Source organism: Rhinolophus sinicus, linkage group LG13, assembly GCF_036562045.2.
Source record: "Rhinolophus sinicus isolate RSC01 linkage group LG13, ASM3656204v1, whole genome shotgun sequence".
Lineage (NCBI taxonomy): Eukaryota > Metazoa > Chordata > Mammalia > Chiroptera > Rhinolophidae > Rhinolophus > Rhinolophus sinicus.
Window position 1 is genome coordinate 43,627,765 of NC_133762.1, and position 20,138 is coordinate 43,647,902.

Below are 20,138 nucleotides of genomic sequence, written 5' to 3' on the forward strand. Positions count from 1 at the left end.
TGAGTTGGGCATATGGGCCTGGAGCTCAAGGAAAGGTCTGTGCTAAAGACATGATGTGGGAGTCATCATCATAGAGATGGCACGTAAAGCCTTAAAACTGGGTGAGGTCACCTCGTGTTATATAAATGAGCCAAAGATGGCCTCTGTGCTTTGGCCTCTAGGTTGGTTATTTCTTCACTGGAGGATGAGAACTGTTAGCTCAAAAGCCTGCCAGTGCCACACACAAATTTTACACATCCATTTATTTTAAACATCTCCCAAACAAGCGAATGTTTAGACGTTTAGTGCCCACCTGCTTCACATACTTCTGCCAAACCACACCCAGCACTTGCTGGCCATTGATAAGACAAAGTCTTGTGGTCACAAGACCCCAAGCCCTGTAAGGTATAAGACTTTCACCCACTCAGGGCTATCAGATCCATCAACTCCCTTCCACACTGCTGAGTGACATCTCCCAGACCCAAAAGGCATCTGTCCGATTCCCCTCTCCCTGGGAGTTCCCTTGCCCCCCCCCCCCCCCGCCCCTTCGAAGTAGCAATCCCCGTTTCATTGCTGTAGCTTCTGGACAGATTCATGCTGTGAGGGACATTCCCCCTCCCCTTCCAAACCTGTCAGAGTGTCAACTTTTACACAATAAAGCATGTACGTGCTACTGCCACCTCATGGTCATATCTTTTTCTTTAATCATTTCCCAAATCCCTCAAACACCCTACATCTACGGAGCGAGTGTAGACAAAAAAGGGAAGAGGTGCAACTGCTGAGCCCTGGGTCATGCCAGTGTTTTTCTAAACAGTCATCTTGGAGATGAAGAGGAACCAGCAACAGGGATGTAGGAATAAAGGCCAGAAGATAGGAGGGAAACCAGGAGAGTGATCTCCTAGAAGCTTGGCGAAGAAAACTTTCACAAGGAGAGGGTTCAACTGTTTCTGACGCTGCCAGCAGGTCTAGAGGACCGAGAAGGAACTCTTAATTTCACATTACATCTTTCATTGCTGCTGGCTTCAAGGAAGCTTCCCGCTGAGGCAGCTCCTAAGTGCTGCTCTCCTATTCCCTTCACCCCACAATCCCTCTCAGTGCTTCCCTTAAATCCATGGTCAGCACACTTTTTCTTAAAGGCCAGATAGCACATATTTTAGGTTTGAAGGGCCATATGCTCTCTGTTACAACTATTCAACTCTTGCTGTAGATTGAAAGCAGCCATGGACAAATACATAAACAAATTAGCATGGCTGTGTTGCAATAAAACTTCATTTATGGGCACTGCAATTTGCATGTCATGTAATTTTCACATGTCACAAAACTATTCTTCTTTTGCTTAACCCCACAACCATTGAAAAATGTAAAAACTATTTTTAGCATGCAGGCTATACAAAAAACTGAGAGTGAGCCAGATTGGGCCTGTGGGCTGTAGTTTGCTCACCCTTGATTTAAATCAATCATATTCTTTCTTATTATGCTTCCTCTCTTCCTTGAGTCTGTCACCATATGGCTATAGTTACTTTGTGTCACCCACAGCTGATGGGAAAGAATTGTGAGAGACCACTTTATCCACTTATTTGTGGAAAGTACTCCCAAAATACAAAGGGACTTCTGGTCTCCTTTCCTCCACCCTCTGATTAATTTCTCTACTTTTTTAAGTTTGTTGGTTTAGAACGATAACACTAAAATAGATTGAGCCCACTCACATTTTGAAATACAATTTCTTTATGCCTTGTGACCTTCCCATCAATGTGAAATTGAAATGTCAAGATCTTTCCAGTCTTGTTTTCAGAGCTCAGCTAAATGCCAAAAGCCCAGATTTTAATGGACCTGTAAAAGAGACCAAAAAAAAAAAAAGGAGGTGTTATATGCTATTAATTTCCCATGCTTCAAAGATTTTTGCCCTTTCTTATAGAGGGTCAAAGAGCAGTGCAGCGAGTGCCTAATAAATGTTAATGGTGGGGGGATAATTAACAGCTTATCAGTTGCTTTTTAAGTAGCTATTCAGGGACTCACATTTCTTTCCATCTGATCGGCTACATAGGTAAATTTATAAAAAACAATCTGTAATTTATTCTCTGAAAATTAATACTAACCTAGAGGCAACATTGTATTTCAAGTAAAGATATTAGATAAGCTCAGGTTCTTTCCAGCACTGCACTGCAGTACATGGACATTCCAAAATCAGGAACACATGGAGCAACACGAATCTTAATGATCAGGTTTTTAGGAGATGCTTTTTAGTATTTAGTGTTGCTCTTGCAATATTTACAACCAATGTTTTAAAACAAAATGCAAACACCCTCATCTTTTTCAAAATTTTGTGCATATTGAAAAAGAATATTTTTTTTGGCTTTTCCATATACAACCAATAAATGAATGATTGTGCATTAAGATTTACCTCATATGAGAAAGGGAACCAAGATGGTGACATGGGGGGTGGGGCTTCCTAAACTTCCCTCCTCCCATGGTTGCACCAAGTGTACAGTTATACATTTCTGAGAGAAATCCAGAAACTGACTCCTACACATCAGATGAATGAGAAAATGCCCATATTGAAGTGGGTAGGAAAGGCTGAGACACACTCTTGGCATAAACACCACAGGCACAGTGCCAAACAGTTGAGAGGGAACCCCCAACTCCCAGCTTCTGCCTGAGAAGAAAAGCATTTGGACCACACATATAGCACCCCAACTTTTAAGACTCCCATTTGAGGGATGGGCTCACAAAACACCTAATTTTCAGGAACCAACATACAGAATGAAGGAAAATGATGAAACAAAGGAATATGTTACAAACAAAAGAACATGATAAATCTCCAGAAACAGATCTTATTAAAACAAAGAAACGTGATTTACCTGATAGACAGTTCAAAATAATAGTCATTCAAGTGCTCACCAAAGTCAGGAAAGCAAAGCATGAACAAAGTGAGGATTTTAACAGAAATATAAAGCCTACAGTAGCAAACAGAAATCATAGAGCTAAATAATACAATAACTGAATGAAAAGTTCAACAGCAGAGTAGATCAAACTGAGAAAGGGTCAGCAAGCTCAAAAATAAGGCATTGAAGTTGATCCAATTAGAGAAAACAAAAAGCAAAAAAGAATGAAAAAGAGTGAAGATAGCCTAACGGACTTATGAGACACCATCAAGTGAACCAATATACATATTATAGAGGTCCAAGAAGGAGAAGAGAGAGAAAGGGGCAGAAAGCTTATTCAAAGCAATAATGGTTGAAAACCTCCGTATCCTGGAGAAGAAACAGACATCCAAATCCAAGGAACCCAGAGAGTACCAAATAAGATGAACAAATACCGACACATTATAATTAAATTGTTAAGAGTTAAAAACATGGAGATACTCTTAAAAGCAGCAAGAAAAAAGCAACTTGTTAACTACAAGAGAACACCCATATGGCTACTAGGGGATTTTTCAGCAGAAATTTTTCATACAGAAAGAAGAGGAGTGATATATTCAAAGTGCTGAAAGCAAAAAGCACTTTGCCAACCAGGAATATTCTACTTGGCAAGTTGCTTTTCAGAATTGAAGGAGAGTTTTCCATACAAACAAAGCTTTAGATGTTCATCACTACTAGACCAGCCTTACAAATGTTAAAGGCTGTTCTTCAAGCTGAAATGAAAGCTACTAATCAACTAATTAGTAACATGAAAACATAGGAAAGATAGTCAACAGCGTTATTACAACAGCTTTATTGTAACTGCTTTATACAATGTCAGAGTGGTAGTAGACTTGGGGGGGGGGTTATCACTTTGTGAGGGATGTAAATGTTTAATCATTATGTTGTTTTGTAAACCTGAAACTAATATAACAAATAAAATTAAAAAGAACTAGGGCCTAAGCCCAGATCCTGAAAAAAAGAAAATGAAAGTATAAAACTATCTGATGAAGGTAAATATATAGCTCAATTCAGAATATCTCATATTGCAATGATGGTAGGTAAATCATTTATAATTCTAGTATAAAGGTTAAGACAAAAGTATTAAAAGTAAGTGTAACTATAATAATTTGTTAATATTACCCAACATAAAAAGATGTAAATTGTGACATCAAAAACATAAAAGGTAGGGAGGAGCATAAAAATGTAGAGCTTTTGTATGTGGATATAAAAAGTTCTGACAATTAAGTTCGTGAACTTGCCACTGTGTGCTTACACTGGCAGCACTGCACAAACAGCTCGGTAAGGTTTCATAACGTTGGTGTATCAGTGTCTCACAGCTGTGTTCGTGTCAATGTGTGGCAGTGTCTTGCTGAGTGGCGTTCATTATTGTTGTTGTGTGTTTTTGTGTGCCATCATGAAAATGTCTGAACTTGAATTAGAGCAATTAACAAACATTAAATTTCTTGTTAAACTTGGCAAGAGTGGAAGTGAAGTTAGGGACGTGCTAGTCCAAGTTAATGGGGATAATGCCGTGAAGAAAACAGTATACAAATGGATTAAATGTTTTTCTGAGGGGAGAGAATGCATCACTGATGAAGAGAGGTCAAGGCAGCCAGTAATGAGCAGAACTGATGAAAACATTACAAAAATTCATTGAATTGTATGTCAAAATCATTGGCTGACAGCGAAAAGCATAGCAGACCAACAAGTAAACATCGATAGAGAAGCAGGAAATTCTTAATTGAAAATCATGGGGTCAGAAAGGTGTGTGCAAAATGGTCCCGAAGGAGTTCACCGATGAACAAAAGCAAAGGAGAGTTGAAGTTTGCCAAGACCTTTTGGAGAGGCAAGATGATGTTTTGTGCCATGTTATCACTGGTGATGAAACATGGGTGTACCAATACAACCCTGAAACAAAGCGTCAAAGTGCACAAGGGAAGTCAGCCAATTCTCCACGACCAAAAAATTTTCCATCAGCCCAAATCAAGAGTCAAAATGATGTTGCTAACTTTTTTGATATCAGAGGCATTATTCATTATGAATTTGTACCAACTGGACAAACAGTTAACCAAGTTTACTATTTGAAAGTGCTAAAAAGGCTGCATGGAAAAGTTAGACGACCTGAACTTTTCACCAACAATTCATGGTTCTTACATCACAACAGTGCATCGGCTCACACAGCACTGTCTGTGAGGGAGTTTTCAGCCAGTAAACAAATGACTGTATTGGAACACCCTCCCTACTCACCTGATCTGGCTCCCAGTGACTTCTTTTTTACCCAAAGATAAAGGAAATATTGAAAGAAAGACATTTTGATGACATTCAGGATATAAGGGTAATACCTTGTTTCCCCGAAAATAAGACCTAGCCGGACCATCAGCTCTAATGTGTGTCTTTTGGAGCAAAAATTAATACGAGGCCCAGTATATTACATTACATTAATTATATTATATTACATTACATTACATTATATTATATATTATATTATATTATATTATGGACCTGGTCTTATTTTAAACTAAGACCGGATCTTACATTAATTTTTGCTCCAAAAGACACATTAGAGCTGATGGCCCAGCTAGGTCTTATTTTCCAGGAAACATGGTATGATGACAGCTCTGATGGCCATTCCAGAAAAAGAGTTCCAAAATTGCTTTGAAGGGTGGGCTAGGCACTGGCATCAGTGCATAGCTTCCCAAGGGGAGAACTTCAAAGGTGACTGTAGTGATATTGAGCAATTAGGTATGTAGCACTTTTTCTAGGATGAGTTTACGAACTTAATTGTCAGAACTTCATATATCTGAAGGAAAAGAAATCAGCATCTCAAAGAGATATCTGCACTTCCATGTTCACTGCAGTGTTATTCACAGTAGCCAAAATATAGAAACAACTAAGGTGTTCATTGATGGATGGATAAAGGTGTGATATAAATATACAATAGAATATTATTCAGCTATGAGAATAGGAAATCCTGCCATTTGTGACAACAGGGATGGACCCTGAAGGCACATTATGCTAAGTGAAATAAGCCAGAGAGAAAGACAAATACATGTCATGTCACAATATTGTGGTTGCCAGGGGCTGGGGTGGGAGTGGTGTGGGGGAAGGGGAATGGAGATGTTGGAAACTTCCAGTTATGAGATGAGTAAGTTCAGGGGATCTAACATAGAGCATGGTAACTATAGTTAACACTACTGCTATATTTATTTGAAAGTTACTGAGAGTAAATCTTGTGTTCTCACCACAAAAAAGAAATGGGAATTGTGATGGGATCGAGGTCTTAGCTAATGCTGTGGTGATCATTTTGCAATATGTAAGTGTACCAAATGAATATATGTTGACTTACACTTTAAACTTACACAATGTTATGCCAATTACAACTCAATAAAAACAAAAACAAGACTTGCTTCATTCAATTTTAGTGTGCCTGTAAGATAAAAAATCCTCTAATTGGCACATCTGTGCATTTCCAATATCCTAATCCAGTGGAGAAATAATATGGACTTTACAAAGTGATTGTCTTTACTTTTTGATTGGCATTCATTAAAATGCTATCTCACATAACTATCCTGGTGGCTGGATGTCCAGAAGTCATAGAATTATCCATTCATCTGCTCCAAAGGTGGACGTCCACTTTACAAACAGGGTACATTATGTATTTACTAGCTGCACTCATGATGTGGGTACAAACAGGAGTGTTTCTCAAGGAGTGGTTCCTGGGCCAGAAGTGCCAGCATCACCTGGGAACTTGTCGGAAAGGCCCCATTCCAGACCGACTCGGGAACTTTGGGGTGGGGGCCCAACAATCTGTGCTTAGTAAGCCCTCCAGGGAATCCTGGTGCACACTAAAGCCTTAGTACTCAAAGATGAAGTAAGTTATATGCATGAGAGAAAAATAACTTTTTTAAGATTGGTTTTTGCTGCTGGTGTGTGAGATGAGTAAATAAGTCAGAGAGAGCAACATGGGCACACACGGCCTCAGTAGTGCAGACCCCCATACTGGAGTGAGATGGGACTTGGACATTGGTTGAGTCACAAGTAGGAGGTGCTTCTAATAAGTGACCATGGAGACCGGCCACCATTGAATCCAGTCTGTAATGTGCTCCCTTTGACCAAATATGACTGGTTGATTATGGGTGACAACTGTTTGCAAGGACATGTTCAGTGAGGTGTCAATCAAGGCATGTTTTCTGACACAGACCATGTGTCACAATCAACTGAAAGCCAGTGAATGTGGCATCACTGATGGCATTATTAATGTCAGTCAGACGGATCATAGTAGGAAACACTTTTATTCTCTAAAAGCAATTAAGAAAAAGTAATCAAAACTGTACTTGTTGGTAATCACACTGACCATTATCAGAATAGTACATGCTATTAGGAAAAAGCAATTTCTTTTTTTCCGAGATGCTCCTTGCTGGGTGATCTGCATCTATTCTATAAGAACATGACAACACACATGATGAGCGTGTTTAGTGAGCAAGACTGACTCAGACGGAAGAGAGCCTTGGCTCCCTCTAAACACTTCTCCTGGCTGAAGCAAATGACCAAAGAATTTTATTTTTTCAGTGCTTAGAAAGGCTAACCACCTAATCATGCCAGAGTTCAACAAACCAGCATTAATAATCACCAAAAAAAGGCACTTTAAAATACATTTGACAAGGAGTGACACTAATGCAATGAGAACCGGCCTAAGCCCTGCACTCAACTTCATGGAGATAGTGCATTCTGTCTCCATGTGCATGTGTGTGTGTAAATATATATATATATATATATATATATATATATATATACCAACACCCATTAGAGCAGATCCTCGAATGAAACCGTTTTGTTTAATGTCGTTTTGTCATAATGTTGATGAGATGCCATAGGAATTTAACTCTTGTTTATATGAACTAGCCTATGGTAAAATTGGTTTTGTTATGTCATTTTGCTTAAAGTCACAGAACCTTAATGACAACATTAAGCGAGGACTTACTGTACACGTATATGTGTATATAAATATCTACCTATCTCCGTAAGTCTCTGGGGAGGGAAAAAACATTTCGTTTCTTTTAATTGGATAGTACACAAAAAATTCTAGTCCCATTTCTTGGAACAAAGATGGAGGGGATCGGTCAATTAATGCAAAAATGTACCCTACTATACCTTTCTATCGACAAAAGAAGAGGTAAAATAAATATTCAAAACTTTCCTAGGCTGTGAACTATTAAAATAATAAAATCTAGCATTTTAAAAAAGTTTATTCCACTGCAGGGTACAGAGCAAACATTTTTGGTACCGTAAATCTCACACATCTGTATTGCTTAGGTTGAAGAGAGTGGAAAGAACAGAGGAAATTTCTTCCACAAATTCCTTCCTTGTAGTACCCACCAAGTTTTAGCTATATGGTGTCATTCCACTTAGCTTAACATAGAAACAAAGTCTGGTATAAATATATTTTTAGGATGTCTAAATTCTCAAGATATTTGCACAGAGTACTAAAAGTACTTAAAGGATTTTTGTAAAATAAACAGAATTGGCCATATATCAGTCCACTGCATACTCCTGGCTTGGCTATTTTGGCTCGAGGTTTTGACAGACCAAACCCATCTGGTCAGAGGTGAATAAAGGCTTACTTGTCTTTCCCAAGAACAGGTGTATAGACACAATCTCATTCTTAGGATATGGAAAAACAATTAGTAATGACATTTAAAGTTTAATTACTAACTGTATAATGCCTGAGAGCAAAAATCAAAGCAACTTTGAAAGGTTAAGAGTCAGACTCGGGGCATTTCCGTTTTTTAGCTGCTGGCTCTTCGGTCTGGTGTAATTCTAAAGTGCTCGAGTTGGAGTTGAGGCTGGGGTCTTCTTTAAGGTTGTCCATGGTGACGGTGAAGCCTGAGAGAAGGTACCCCCCACCTCCGCTCATCAGTAGTTTGGGATGACTTCGATCTGGCAAAACCTAATCAGGACAGAAAGACAGACACTTATGTTTTCCTAAGCAGTAAAGTATGTGCTAACAATACACACACTAGAAATCAGAATTTCAATGACACAGATTCTCTTGAAGATTGAAATGAACCAATTTCTAAGTTCCTTCCTTTCTTCACACAATAGTTCAGGTAAGAGTATAGAAATTGGTTTAAGTGATTTTCTTTTGAAAAATGAAACTGAAGCTGTTTCTCTTAAACCTGAAGCAAGTTTCTGTGGCAAATGGGCAAACGGTTGGTATAGTGCTCTGGGCCTGTACATAGCTTTCTTCCTCTTGGCTCCAGGATGCTTCATGGCAAACAGTGGAGCGTGGGTCCATGGAGATGGAGCTATGGGACATACACCCAGAGCCTCCCTTTCCTACTGTCCTATTGACTGACAAGACTGCTTCTTTCCTGTTACCATAGCTAAATAAGATGACTGCCATGAAAGGCAGGGTCGTCCAGGGCCATAAAGTGCCCTGGATTAAATAAGACGTCCAAGCAGCAGGGCAGGGCCTGTGGCAACCACGGAGGTGCTCCCTGAGATCTTGTCAAGAGGAAACTGGTGGCGAGGAGTTCAAGCAGCAGAAAGGCTCTGGAAGCTGCTCCTTTGGGATGCACTGTAGCGCTCATTCCCACGGCGGCCATCGGCTGCTCCATGCTGATTAACTGAGCATAGCAACCAGTACTGCACCATTTCTGCCCGACACAGGGCTCCTTTAATGGGCAATCTCTGCTCCGGGGTTCCCCATCATCCTGGCTGACACTTCCTCAGAGCAGCACTGCAGGTCCTCCCCCCCATTCCCCATCCTTCTGCCTCTTTCATAGGCAGCAGACCTGCCTCACGGTCTGATGGCTCTCCCTGCCTAGGTAATCCTGCTCCCTCCTCATCTTTCAAATGTGTTTGCCCCGATAAATCTCTTATACTTCTAATTCCATCTTGACATACGCTTTCCAGAGGATCTGAACTGACATGGAGCACACCAATTCGTCCTGAAAACTTGCTGCAAAGACATCCCAGCAGAGAGGAAAGGGTCCTTCTCTTGGCTTGGGAATTTGGCTATGATCAGTTATTCCCCCCACAGTGATCTTGAGGCATTGGGTAAATACAAGCATAATTGTTTGCATTTTAAATGTCTCTGGACTAGAGTTACAGAGTAATAGATCCTGACATGAGAAGAAGGGGTCAGGAAAGGTCAGGGCACTTTCTGAGTTACAGGTGGGAGACTGTTTCATCTTTGTAGACACAAACAGGAATGTCTGTTTTTAACACATTCTGGCACTCCTGCAAGGAGCCAACCACCCAGGAGAGCAGCTCCTGGGTCTGGCTGTAAGAACACATACCTGGTAATTTCTGAGCCAGGTTTCAGATACCCTGAGGTTGATGACCCCTCCTCTTTCCCGCAGTTTTGTGTAGCATTCCAACAGAGGCTGAGGGTATAAAGAGAGTTCTGTTAAGAATTACTTCTAGGGCCACAATATGCGAATCAACATTTAGATGCAAAAATTCCCATCCATTTGTTTCACTATTACCTCTTTATACTGACAGTAGACCACAAACGGCCTTGAAGGGGCCACGAAGTCCAGCAAAGTCAACAGCAGTGGAGTGGGATGAAAACGACTTGCTACAATTAAACTGCAAGAAAAATGTGGGACATATTTTTTCTCTATGCCCCCAAAATGGAGCATAGGTTTAAAAATGCATTTAAAATGATCATGTATTTATTTGCATGACTCACACAAGGAAGAGCTTTAAATACAACATTCCAGAAATTCCAAACAATAAAATCATGAGCTATTACTTTCTAGAAAACACAAATTGGATTATAAGCTCTCATGGTGCTTGGCAACTATAAGTAGCGACTCACATTCTTGATTTAAAAAAAAAAAAAAAATCACATGGAAACAAATCCCAACATTGTGATGTTGGCTTTGTGGGTATCTGGATCTCTCTCCTTGTCAGATTTCCTTAGCCCTCGCCAGCAGCCAGTATCACATCAGTCTGAATGCCCCCCCCCCCACACACACCAAATAGGAGTATACAGCCCTGTCTGATGCACCATCATTGGAGAAATTTCAAAGTTCTTTTAAAACTCTGATACGAGCACAATTTCCCACCTTTGCCAGATGCAGTCTCCTTTCTTTAAAAACCCAAGACAGAATCATCATCTCTGTTCCCACCATTATCAAAGCAGACAAGCAGAGAATGCTAATCTGTTTGAAGCAGAGCCCACGAGTACCAAGATGTCTCCTGCATTATCATTAACGCACCCATCCGCGTTTCTCTCACTCAGCAGAGCAGCAGCCTCTAAATGTCTTTTCCTTTGCTCTTCTTGTCTCCTCTGCTTTTCCTGAATCTTCAAGAAGAAAAATAAGAAACCAACATACTGAGGTCATTCAGTCAGGCTTATGGGAACCCTGGTCTATCAAAACATTTCAACAATATTTATCAGCTTAGACTAAAGCAACAGAAAGAGGTCATTTATAAGGAAGTTGAAAACACACAAGAAAGCCCATATGTTATAAAGCCATCATTAAGCTACCTATATGCAATGCTTCTGTATCCTTAAGCTTCATCCCAAAGAGAATATCACGTGTGTGCACCCACACACACACTCTCCTTCTCCATCTGGTTTGACATTTATTATTTTGGGGAACTGATGTTCCAAAGCCAAATCTCAGTGCTTAAATAACTGAGGTCCTGAGGGGGAATATTATGAAGGCAGTGGGGACTCTTTAACATTCTTACATAATCCTTTTTGCTTCCTCTCTCTTTAGCCTCCTTATAGTCTTGATCTTGAGAGACAATTTCCATTGTTTCTTGTTCTTTGGGGTGATTGCTCCCTGGGGCCTCTGCCATGCTGGTTTCATTCTCTTGTTCTGAAGTCTGTTTTTCCTCCAGTGTGCCATTCCTTTCTTCAACCGAAGCACTGTCTTTTGGCTCTGAAGATAACATCTCGGCAGAAAATGTTCCATTCAGAAGACTGTCCACTTTGTTGAGGGGGAATTCATAAAGACTACTGAGGAAAGATTTGGGAAATCCAAAACAGGTTGTTGCTGCCCGAACTGGGCCACCTCCAGGGTACAGCTGAATAATGGAGCCAAAACCTGAACAGAGAAAAGAAACAAACATCTCCCAATGAAGGTGACTCAAGACTTTGCCAACACTCAGGATCCTCCATAGTAAGAAGACTGAAGGTCTCTCTACTCTGTTCAGTTTGAAGGGTGATACAGCTTCTCTGGGGGTCAGTTTGGAGTCTATGAATATTCCCAAAGGATGTAATGTAATTCCAAAACAGAGAAACAGGAAGTCTTAAAGAAGCTAATCCCCATTTGACACTACAGCAAAACCCTGGGATCATGCAAATGTGGATGTCGCATGGATTGGTGACCAGCGCTTAGCCCCACCCCCCCTCCAGTCCTGAAAAAAGGGCAGTGAAAAGTTCTTATCTTCTACAGGGTCAGAGAAAGGGCAGGCAAATCAGGCTGTGTTGTACTCTTCCCACTCAATTCAGGCCAGTAAAATGAGCACCAGCTATCCAGGAGTTTACTGAAATCACTGTTGTGGAGGTCCTAGCCTGCCACGAGCTTCAGAACTATCCCCACTGATACGTAGTGAAGATAGAAAAGACAACTAATGCAATGCAGGCTGGCAGATGTGGGCTGTGCAGGAAGGTCCTGGGGACTGCATCTGTGGCCAGCCCAAGTCATTTCGTTAACCTCAGAGTAATTCAACCTCACTTTCCATGAGTTTGAATTTTCTAGACCCCTCTACTCTAATCGTGGTGGGGTTTTCAGGAACTTGAAAATGTTAAATCTTACCTCCCATTCGTTCCATCATTGCACCCAGCACCAGGCCTGCACATGTTTCCATTACAATCATTTTATTGCCAGCACGAATATTTCCCAATGTCAACATCTGGGCTAGTGTATCATATCTCATGTGGCTAAGGAAAAAAGGATGATTCATTCACTTTTAATTAGGCAAAACCTGTTATTTTAATTGTCATTTTTCAAGTTTTGTTTGTTTCATAAAAATTTATGTTAAGATTATTGATTGCTTTGGAGGCAATAGTAAAAAGGACTTACAATTTATGTGGTAGGAGGATACTTTATGTAGGTGAGCACGTTTTTTCATTTTACTTAAAATTATGACTTTTTTAAAGCTGTATTTCCCCCCAATTATACTTTTGAAAGGAAACAAAGCGTACTTAATTTTTCCAGGCTCTCGGGCATAATACATAATTGAAAGGATGCGGGTGGATGGTTTCACAACAGTAACGATGGCTTCATATCTGAGGGAAGAAAAAACAAAACATCAATTTTTTTAAAAGTTTAAAAATATTTTATTTTTAATAACATATTTTACAAATCTACAAAAAGACTTAATGTTTCCATCCTTTCCCAACAAAAACTACTTACTTCTTTTTCTTCTTTTTTATGTATTTATCTTGAGCAAATTCTGTCTTGTCTCGGAATGTTGTGCTATTTTCAATCAACTGCTGAACTATTTCCTGTAAGAAAAGGAGCAAGCAGGGTTCCTGAAACTTTGTTTTCGCAGAACAGATCACCTCAAGGTTTCTTACCCCAGAATGTATTCAAAGGTTTGATTCTCCAGTCCCTTTTCCACAGAAGTCCAAGTGGGTAAACTTTGTATTTTTTCACTCTATCTAGAATCTGTATTAAAATCCAAGTGCTTTATAGCTCCATTTAAACCAAAATAAAACAGAGGCATACGATACAGAAAGAAGAGAGGTAAAGGAACCTCTCATTCTTGAAGACCCTGGCTGAAAACATTACTGAGAAAAACAAAGTTAAGCTCTGAGATGCACTAAGTTATTAAATTGTCCTTTGCTATCAATATTAGTAATGTTATTCACTTATATCCCTGCATATAAGAAATGAAATTTTTGATATACTGAATTGCATGTACATTTCAAGCTCTATGTCTAACAGGAATACACAGCATTTTTACAATTTACCTTACGTCAAGTCTGCTTTAAAAACCAAGCAATTCCCTAAATACCAAACAAAAACAGAACACAATATCCTTTGAATATTACCTCTCCTTTAATGCCCTTGTCCTTTAAAGCTTTTATGTCATCTTGAGTAAGTTTCTGAGATTTCCCATCATCAACTATATTTCGATTATCAGTGCCCGCTTCTTTGGTCTCTAAGGAAGGAAATTGCTTTATGACATTTATGATCTGATATTATTTAAAAATCTTTCTTCTTTTAAGTTCATGCCACAGTCAGCCCATCAGCCACTCAAATTTGGCCTTCCAGTTCCCTGCTCCCCCCCAGCCCACTATCCTTTCTGGCCACAACTACTCGAAGACTCGAACTCATCTTCCTGCTCCCACTCTTGCCCCCTTACAATCCACCTGGACACCAGAGTTCTCTCTTTAAAATGCAAATTGGCTCATTTATTCCAATGCACAAAAACCACACTGCAGCTTCTTGTAACTAGAATACATTCCAAAGATAAACTACAAGTTGTATATGATCTGGCCCCCCGGCTACCTTTTCTGGCCTCATTTCTTCCTTTTTTTTCCCATGAGCAGTGCTTGATTTATTAGCATTAAAAAAGAAAAAACCACCTCATATACAAAACAAGCTGATTTTTGTTTTCAAGTGTTAAACACACTCCTTAAATATTACATAAAATTTAGAGCCTGGATTACATGAATTGTTTTTCCTGGAAGCACTTAAATGAATGAATATTTGACAATGGAGATGTCCAATGTCCATCATGCAGGCACCAGACAGCCACGGAGTCCACAGGGCCTGCTCGCCACAGCGTATGACCCAGCAGACACTGACTGGGTGCCCACACATGCCCACATTTGGGTACTTAAGTGAATTACTGCAAAAACCCAGAGGTGCACATGCACAATGTGTAGCAAATTCACTTGCACATCAGAATACCAACTACATTCAGCGAAGTAAACCTTGCTCCAGGTACATCAGGCTAACTCGCAATAGTGAGTTGCAACCGATGAAAGTTGGCTGGACAATCGCATGTAAAAGTTATTACCAGTCAATGCCCAGCCCCATGTGACACAGCTGTCCCTCCCATCTCTATAGTAGCCACAGGCGCACTGCCACAGCAACAGAGCAGAATCTTCCCTATTCTGTGCTCAAACACCAAAAGCGCTGGGAGAGGACCGGGGCCCAGCGTGCAACCAAGCCACAGAGCAGGACATGGCCTTCCTCGTCTTGCCACGGGAGGCAGGCCCTCAGAAAGCCATCAGAAGCGTCCATTCTGCTGTTCGAGCACCCCTGACCAGGCTCCAGTGCCTGGAGGGTACTGGGCTCTGTCCTCGGTGCTCAAGGTGTCTGGGCAGCTCCAGCAGGTCTGGCCTCATTCTTGACCCCTGTACTCAGCCACAGTGCCCTCCTTCCTGTTCCTTAAACATCCCAAGCACCATCTCACTGCAGGGCGTTGGCACTTGCTGCTCCTTCTGCCTGGAATGTTCTTATGACAGATCTGAGTGGCTAGAGCCGTCCATCACTCAGGGCTGAGCTCATCGTCTCCACCAAGTCTCACCTCATCAAATTAACATCCAGGACACCTCCCTGCTTTGTCATCTTCCAAGCACATGTCACCATCTGAAAGTATGCTGTTTGCTTGTCTATGTGATTATTTTTGGTGTTTCCCCACTGCTAAATGAATTTTATGAGATAAGCTACCTCATGAACTGCTATAATCGCAGTGCTTAATCATGCCTGGAACAGATTTGGTGTTTAATAAAAATATAGATGTTAATTTAAAAGTATTTAATTGAACTAAAACTTTAATCGTATTTTTTAAGTAACTATTTACATATTTTTATTTTATTAATACAATATTTTAAGTATATTTATTTTAACAAATACTTAAGTATTTAATTTCAGTCAATAACGAGGGCTAAAATTACAGGGCCTTACTACAGGCAAGGCACTGTTACTTCCTATGTGCCATATGACTGAACACTTGCTATAGCGTAGTTATGAAATTTGTTTATGGCTCCATTTTACAGAGGATGATATAAGATTTAGAGAAACCAAATAACTTGCCCCAGGTTACAAGGCAAGTAATGAAGTTAAAACTTAAACCCTAGTCAGCTGAATTCAGAGCCAGACCTCGTGGCCTCTACCCTATATGCTAACTACCTCTCAGCTGTTACTTAACTTCTGGGCACTGCATCTGCTCTTACACTGAAGTGGCCAGGACTTACGGCCCAAGGTCACAGAGCCAGTTAACGATGGGCTGGAGCCAGAATTCAGGTATCTCAAAGCCAAAGGCAGACCTCGCTTCATTCCACCAAGCTAGTTCTTAGATTATGAGTTCAGATTTCTTTAGGAATAGTCTGGGCTAGCACTTTAGAATTAAGTGGGGCTGACAGGTTTCTGACCAGCCAGCTCAAGAGCCATCTAGCTCATACATCCAAAATAGTGTACCTGAAGTAGGCTCTTCCTTCTTCTTCTTAGGCTGAAGACTTCCTCCACTGGTCACCTCAAATGTGGTTCCATAACTATGGCCAATGACGTTATCCAGATAGAACCACTGTTTTTCAAAAGTTACTTTTCTGGGGAAGAGAATGCAATCAATGAGCTGATTTGTATTCAGTCCAGGAAAGACATGTTCACTCTCATTTACTTCAAAACTGGGCTCCGCAAAGGATGATCAGCAGTGTTATCTCTGAACATGAACTGACAAATGCACTAGAGAGACTCTGGTTGGGGCAGAAACATAAAATTAATATGACACAAAAACACTGAATTTGGAATGAGAAACAAGAACAGAAGACATTCCTCTTCTGAGGCAGTGGTCTGACTCCAATGTGCAATGTCTGACAGGATGTCCAAACTCACAGGCTGTGCAGACTTCCGGAATAGCATAAAGACTTGCCAAGATCGTCAGGCTAATGGACACACACTGTGACAACCCTTGCAACTTACACAGGAAAACCTCAAAACTGAACAATCATTGGGGAACAAATTCCCTGGCCTAACTGGCCATGTTCTTTGAAAATTGTCTAGTAAAAGCAAATTATATTTACAAATAAACATTATTGACAATCGACACATTTGGAAATGGTGCCTAACACTGACAGTGTTCTACTGAGGACCAGGCAATTTTCATTTTTCCTATTACCCAGGTTTTTATTTTATTACAATTTAAAAGGGAAATCCCAGAAAAACACAAACCTTCCCTTTCAAAAGAAAACTAACATCTTGATAAGGGGTTAGGAAGTATGTGCTAGATGCTTCATACTTTTTAATTTAATTCCCACACTAATCTTGGGACCTAACCCTTTCCAGACGAGCAAGCTAAGGCTCAGGAAAAAGGGTCTTGTCCAAGGTTAAGCTACAAAGTGGGAGATGGGATTCAAATACAAGTCTGCCTGAGCCCAAAGCCTGGTTCTTTCCACTAGATCCCACCGTCTACCCAGCAAAGACCAGTGAATTTCAGGAAGCCCTGCCTAGCTTCAGGACATGGTCCATGTCAACAGAAACCTGAATCCTGGAATTTCCTTTGTGCCCCAACCCACACCTTCTCTCCTTTATCTGTGCCCCTGGAGGCTGAGCATGACAGAATGCACAGACCACAACACCCAGGGTCTCCTCCCAAAGGCTTTCCACCGTTGTTAGACCCTGGGTGCATCACAAGTCTCTACTCGTTTACTAAACCTTGCCACCCCTCTGTATGTGCATGTGTCACATCTTCACTAAATCTCCTCACTTGAACCATCGGAATGAATGTCTGCGAGATCATATGTGATCCAGACAAGGCCAATTCTCTTCTTTGCTGGGTCCTCAGTTACTAAACACGTAACAGACACTCAAAACATTTGCTGACATAAACCCTGGCAGAGAAGTTAAAACTCAGGTCAGGTCAGCCCAGATGTGCACCTCCCCCACCCCTACCCGCACCCCCATCCTCATTCTAATGAGAACTAATGAAATCCTGGATCTGAGCTAGGTTGGGTTCACCCCTCTGGCAGCTGGTCTGATGTGCAAAGGAGGGTGTGTCACCCAAACTGATCAGCCTGACAGGAGGTCACTACCCCAGTCAGGAAAGCGGGGCCCAGTCAGAGAGATGTGGGGCCATATCTTCACTGGGGAAGAGTGGGATTTGCAGAGTCTCCTTCTCCTAAAGCCAGATAGCTTCTGCCCAACCAGATGAGTGCAGTCCTGAGGGAAGAGTGAAGAGAGAGTCTGGCCTAGGATTTAGCTGAGCTCAGAAAGCCATTTTCTAAATAAAATGGAAATTAATTCTGTGGCTTCTGCCAAGAAAAAGTGACAAAAAGCATTTCCAAATTAAACACACACACACACACAAAACAGTCTAAAGAGTACTTTTTATAAACAGATGTTGCTGACTATTTCCTTGGTAATGAAAAACCTCTTGTCTAGAAGAGCGTATTATTAAGAAGTACACTCAAGCAACCAAACTCAAAATTGGCGACTTAACAGGATAGTTTGAGAAAGGAAAGAAAGAAAAAAACCAGTTTCACCTGTATAATGACTGTTCATTATACAATTGTAAAATTTGAAGATCATTCATTGAACTTTTAACCTAAGAATTATGCTGCAGGTATACTTCAATGAAAAAGTTTAAATAATTATTATTGGCATTTCCCAGAACTTACGTTCTTGGATGCAGGCACCCATTTCTAACCAGAAATTCTGAAAAGTACAAAGTATTGGTTTCAAGAATACAAAATATAGTAGTGATGTGGGATAGTTATAAAATTTCTCTGATTTCAACCACCAAAATGAGTATTTTAAATACTCATTTTAAAATGAGTATTGAAATTTTAAAATGCTTAAAAGCCTGTGCACATATTACATTTCTGGACTAAAAGAAATCCCTTCCCCCTTCTATTCTTTTTCTTTAGCAGATTGGTGCTAGTGCAAAAAAGCTTAGTTGTCATCAGTTTGGCGCTTTGGGGACTGTTACTAGACTATTTCCTATTGACACCTGTTTCGCTTTAAATACCAGTCCACAGGATGATTCACAAAGAAGTAAAAGAATTCATCTGACGTGAGCACTTATGAGAAATTCCAAGTCTCGCAATACCTGGCCTTACGGTCTGCAGAAAACTGTTCTCCTGAGACTGCATTCAAATAACTTACTTTTTGTCAAAAGTACTATAATAACCAAATTCGAAAAAAAGCTTGATTGTACTTTTCAGATAATTAATCAAAACATCCCAATACATTTTCACCATTAATAAACAATTAGGACTTAGCAACCTCACCATCCCTGCCAGAAAGTTCAAAATTGCCACTTCTTTAATACTAAATCAGAGCGATGACTAACCAGCAGGTTCACAAACCAAACCTAATTTCAAGTTCTGAGACCTTGAGCAAACTGCTTTGAGCAATTTAACTTTTCCAAACTTCGCATCCCCTGGGGTGAAATGAGGGAACTCTAGAGCGATCCCACATTCTATGGGAAGTCGTTTCCTAACCTTATTCTGTGCAGACAGGTAGTCCCATTTGGGTAGAGAGAACCCAGCAGACCAGACTTGGTTGGGGAGGTGTCATTTTTTGTGGGATTGATCCCGGCTGAGGGATTAGGGAGAAAGACGGGTTGGGGGGTTGGGGGGTGTGACTCTGAGAGGTAAGGATGAGATCAGAGGGTGAAGGGTGGGTTCCATGAGAAAACAGGAGAGATCTTAAGAACCTAGGGGAAGAACTCCAGGACGGGGGGTGGGTGGGCACCCGGGCAACCGAGGGCCAAGAATGGGAAAGGAGCTCTGGGGAAAGGCTGAGAGGGAAGCTGGAGGCAGAGGGCCAGGTATGAGACCATGGAAGGAGGGCTCTGTAGAAAGACAGGAGGGCCGAGAATGGGATCCTGGGGGTAGAGGCCTTTGTGGGAAGATGGGAGAGGAGGCTGGGAATCCAGAGAGCCAAGAAGGGGACCCTGGTGGGAGGATTCTGTGGGGAGACCGGGAGGGACGGTGTTATCTAGAAGGGGCGGGGGAGCCCTAAAGCCAGCGACCTGACTTACTTTCTCCGCTGGACTTGCACTGCTTTGAACACATCTTCCCGTTTCAGCACCACGAAGTCGCCGTCGCGGATGCGGTGGTCCCCGGGGTTCGGTGGCTGTGGGCCCGGCTGCTCCCCTGAGCCCTCCATGACGCTCAGCGGGTCTCCGTGCTTTGCAGCGTCTTCCCAGCCTCCCGCTCCCTGCTCCTCGTCCTCCACCACCGATGCTCAGCCTCACTCCCACAAACCAAGGGGACTGAGAACCCTCCGTTCGGCACCGCCCCCACGTGCTGAGCGCCACTTCCGCTTTCCGGTCCGA

The 20,138-nt window shown here is 41.3% G+C and overlaps 1 protein-coding gene across 3 annotated transcripts; it reads right to left on the reverse strand.

Annotated features, from left to right (window-relative positions):
• Nucleotides 1–7,152: 7,152 nt before the first annotated feature.
• TRMT6 (tRNA methyltransferase 6 non-catalytic subunit) lies at nucleotides 7,153–20,121 on the reverse strand. Of its 3 annotated transcripts, XM_074317548.1 has the most exons (11): nucleotides 19,842–20,121; nucleotides 16,280–16,407; nucleotides 13,900–14,009; nucleotides 13,259–13,350; nucleotides 13,048–13,131; nucleotides 12,659–12,783; nucleotides 11,586–11,944; nucleotides 11,108–11,193; nucleotides 10,370–10,472; nucleotides 10,181–10,267; nucleotides 7,153–8,826 (listed from the first exon to the last, which is right to left on the reverse strand). In XM_074317548.1, exons 1-11 carry the CDS (start codon nucleotides 19,967–19,969, stop codon nucleotides 8,635–8,637), a joined length of 1,494 nt encoding a protein of 497 aa, XP_074173649.1. In that variant the 5' UTR covers nucleotides 19,970–20,121; the 3' UTR covers nucleotides 7,153–8,634. The 3 variants fall into 3 exon arrangements, with proteins under 3 accessions (XP_074173649.1, XP_074173650.1, XP_074173651.1); XM_074317549.1 differs by lacking the exons at nucleotides 13,900–14,009; nucleotides 16,280–16,407 and having other exon boundaries at nucleotides 8,565–8,826; nucleotides 19,842–19,973; XM_074317550.1 differs by lacking the exons at nucleotides 13,900–14,009; nucleotides 19,842–20,121 and having other exon boundaries at nucleotides 8,565–8,826.
• Nucleotides 20,122–20,138: the final 17 nt, after the last annotated feature.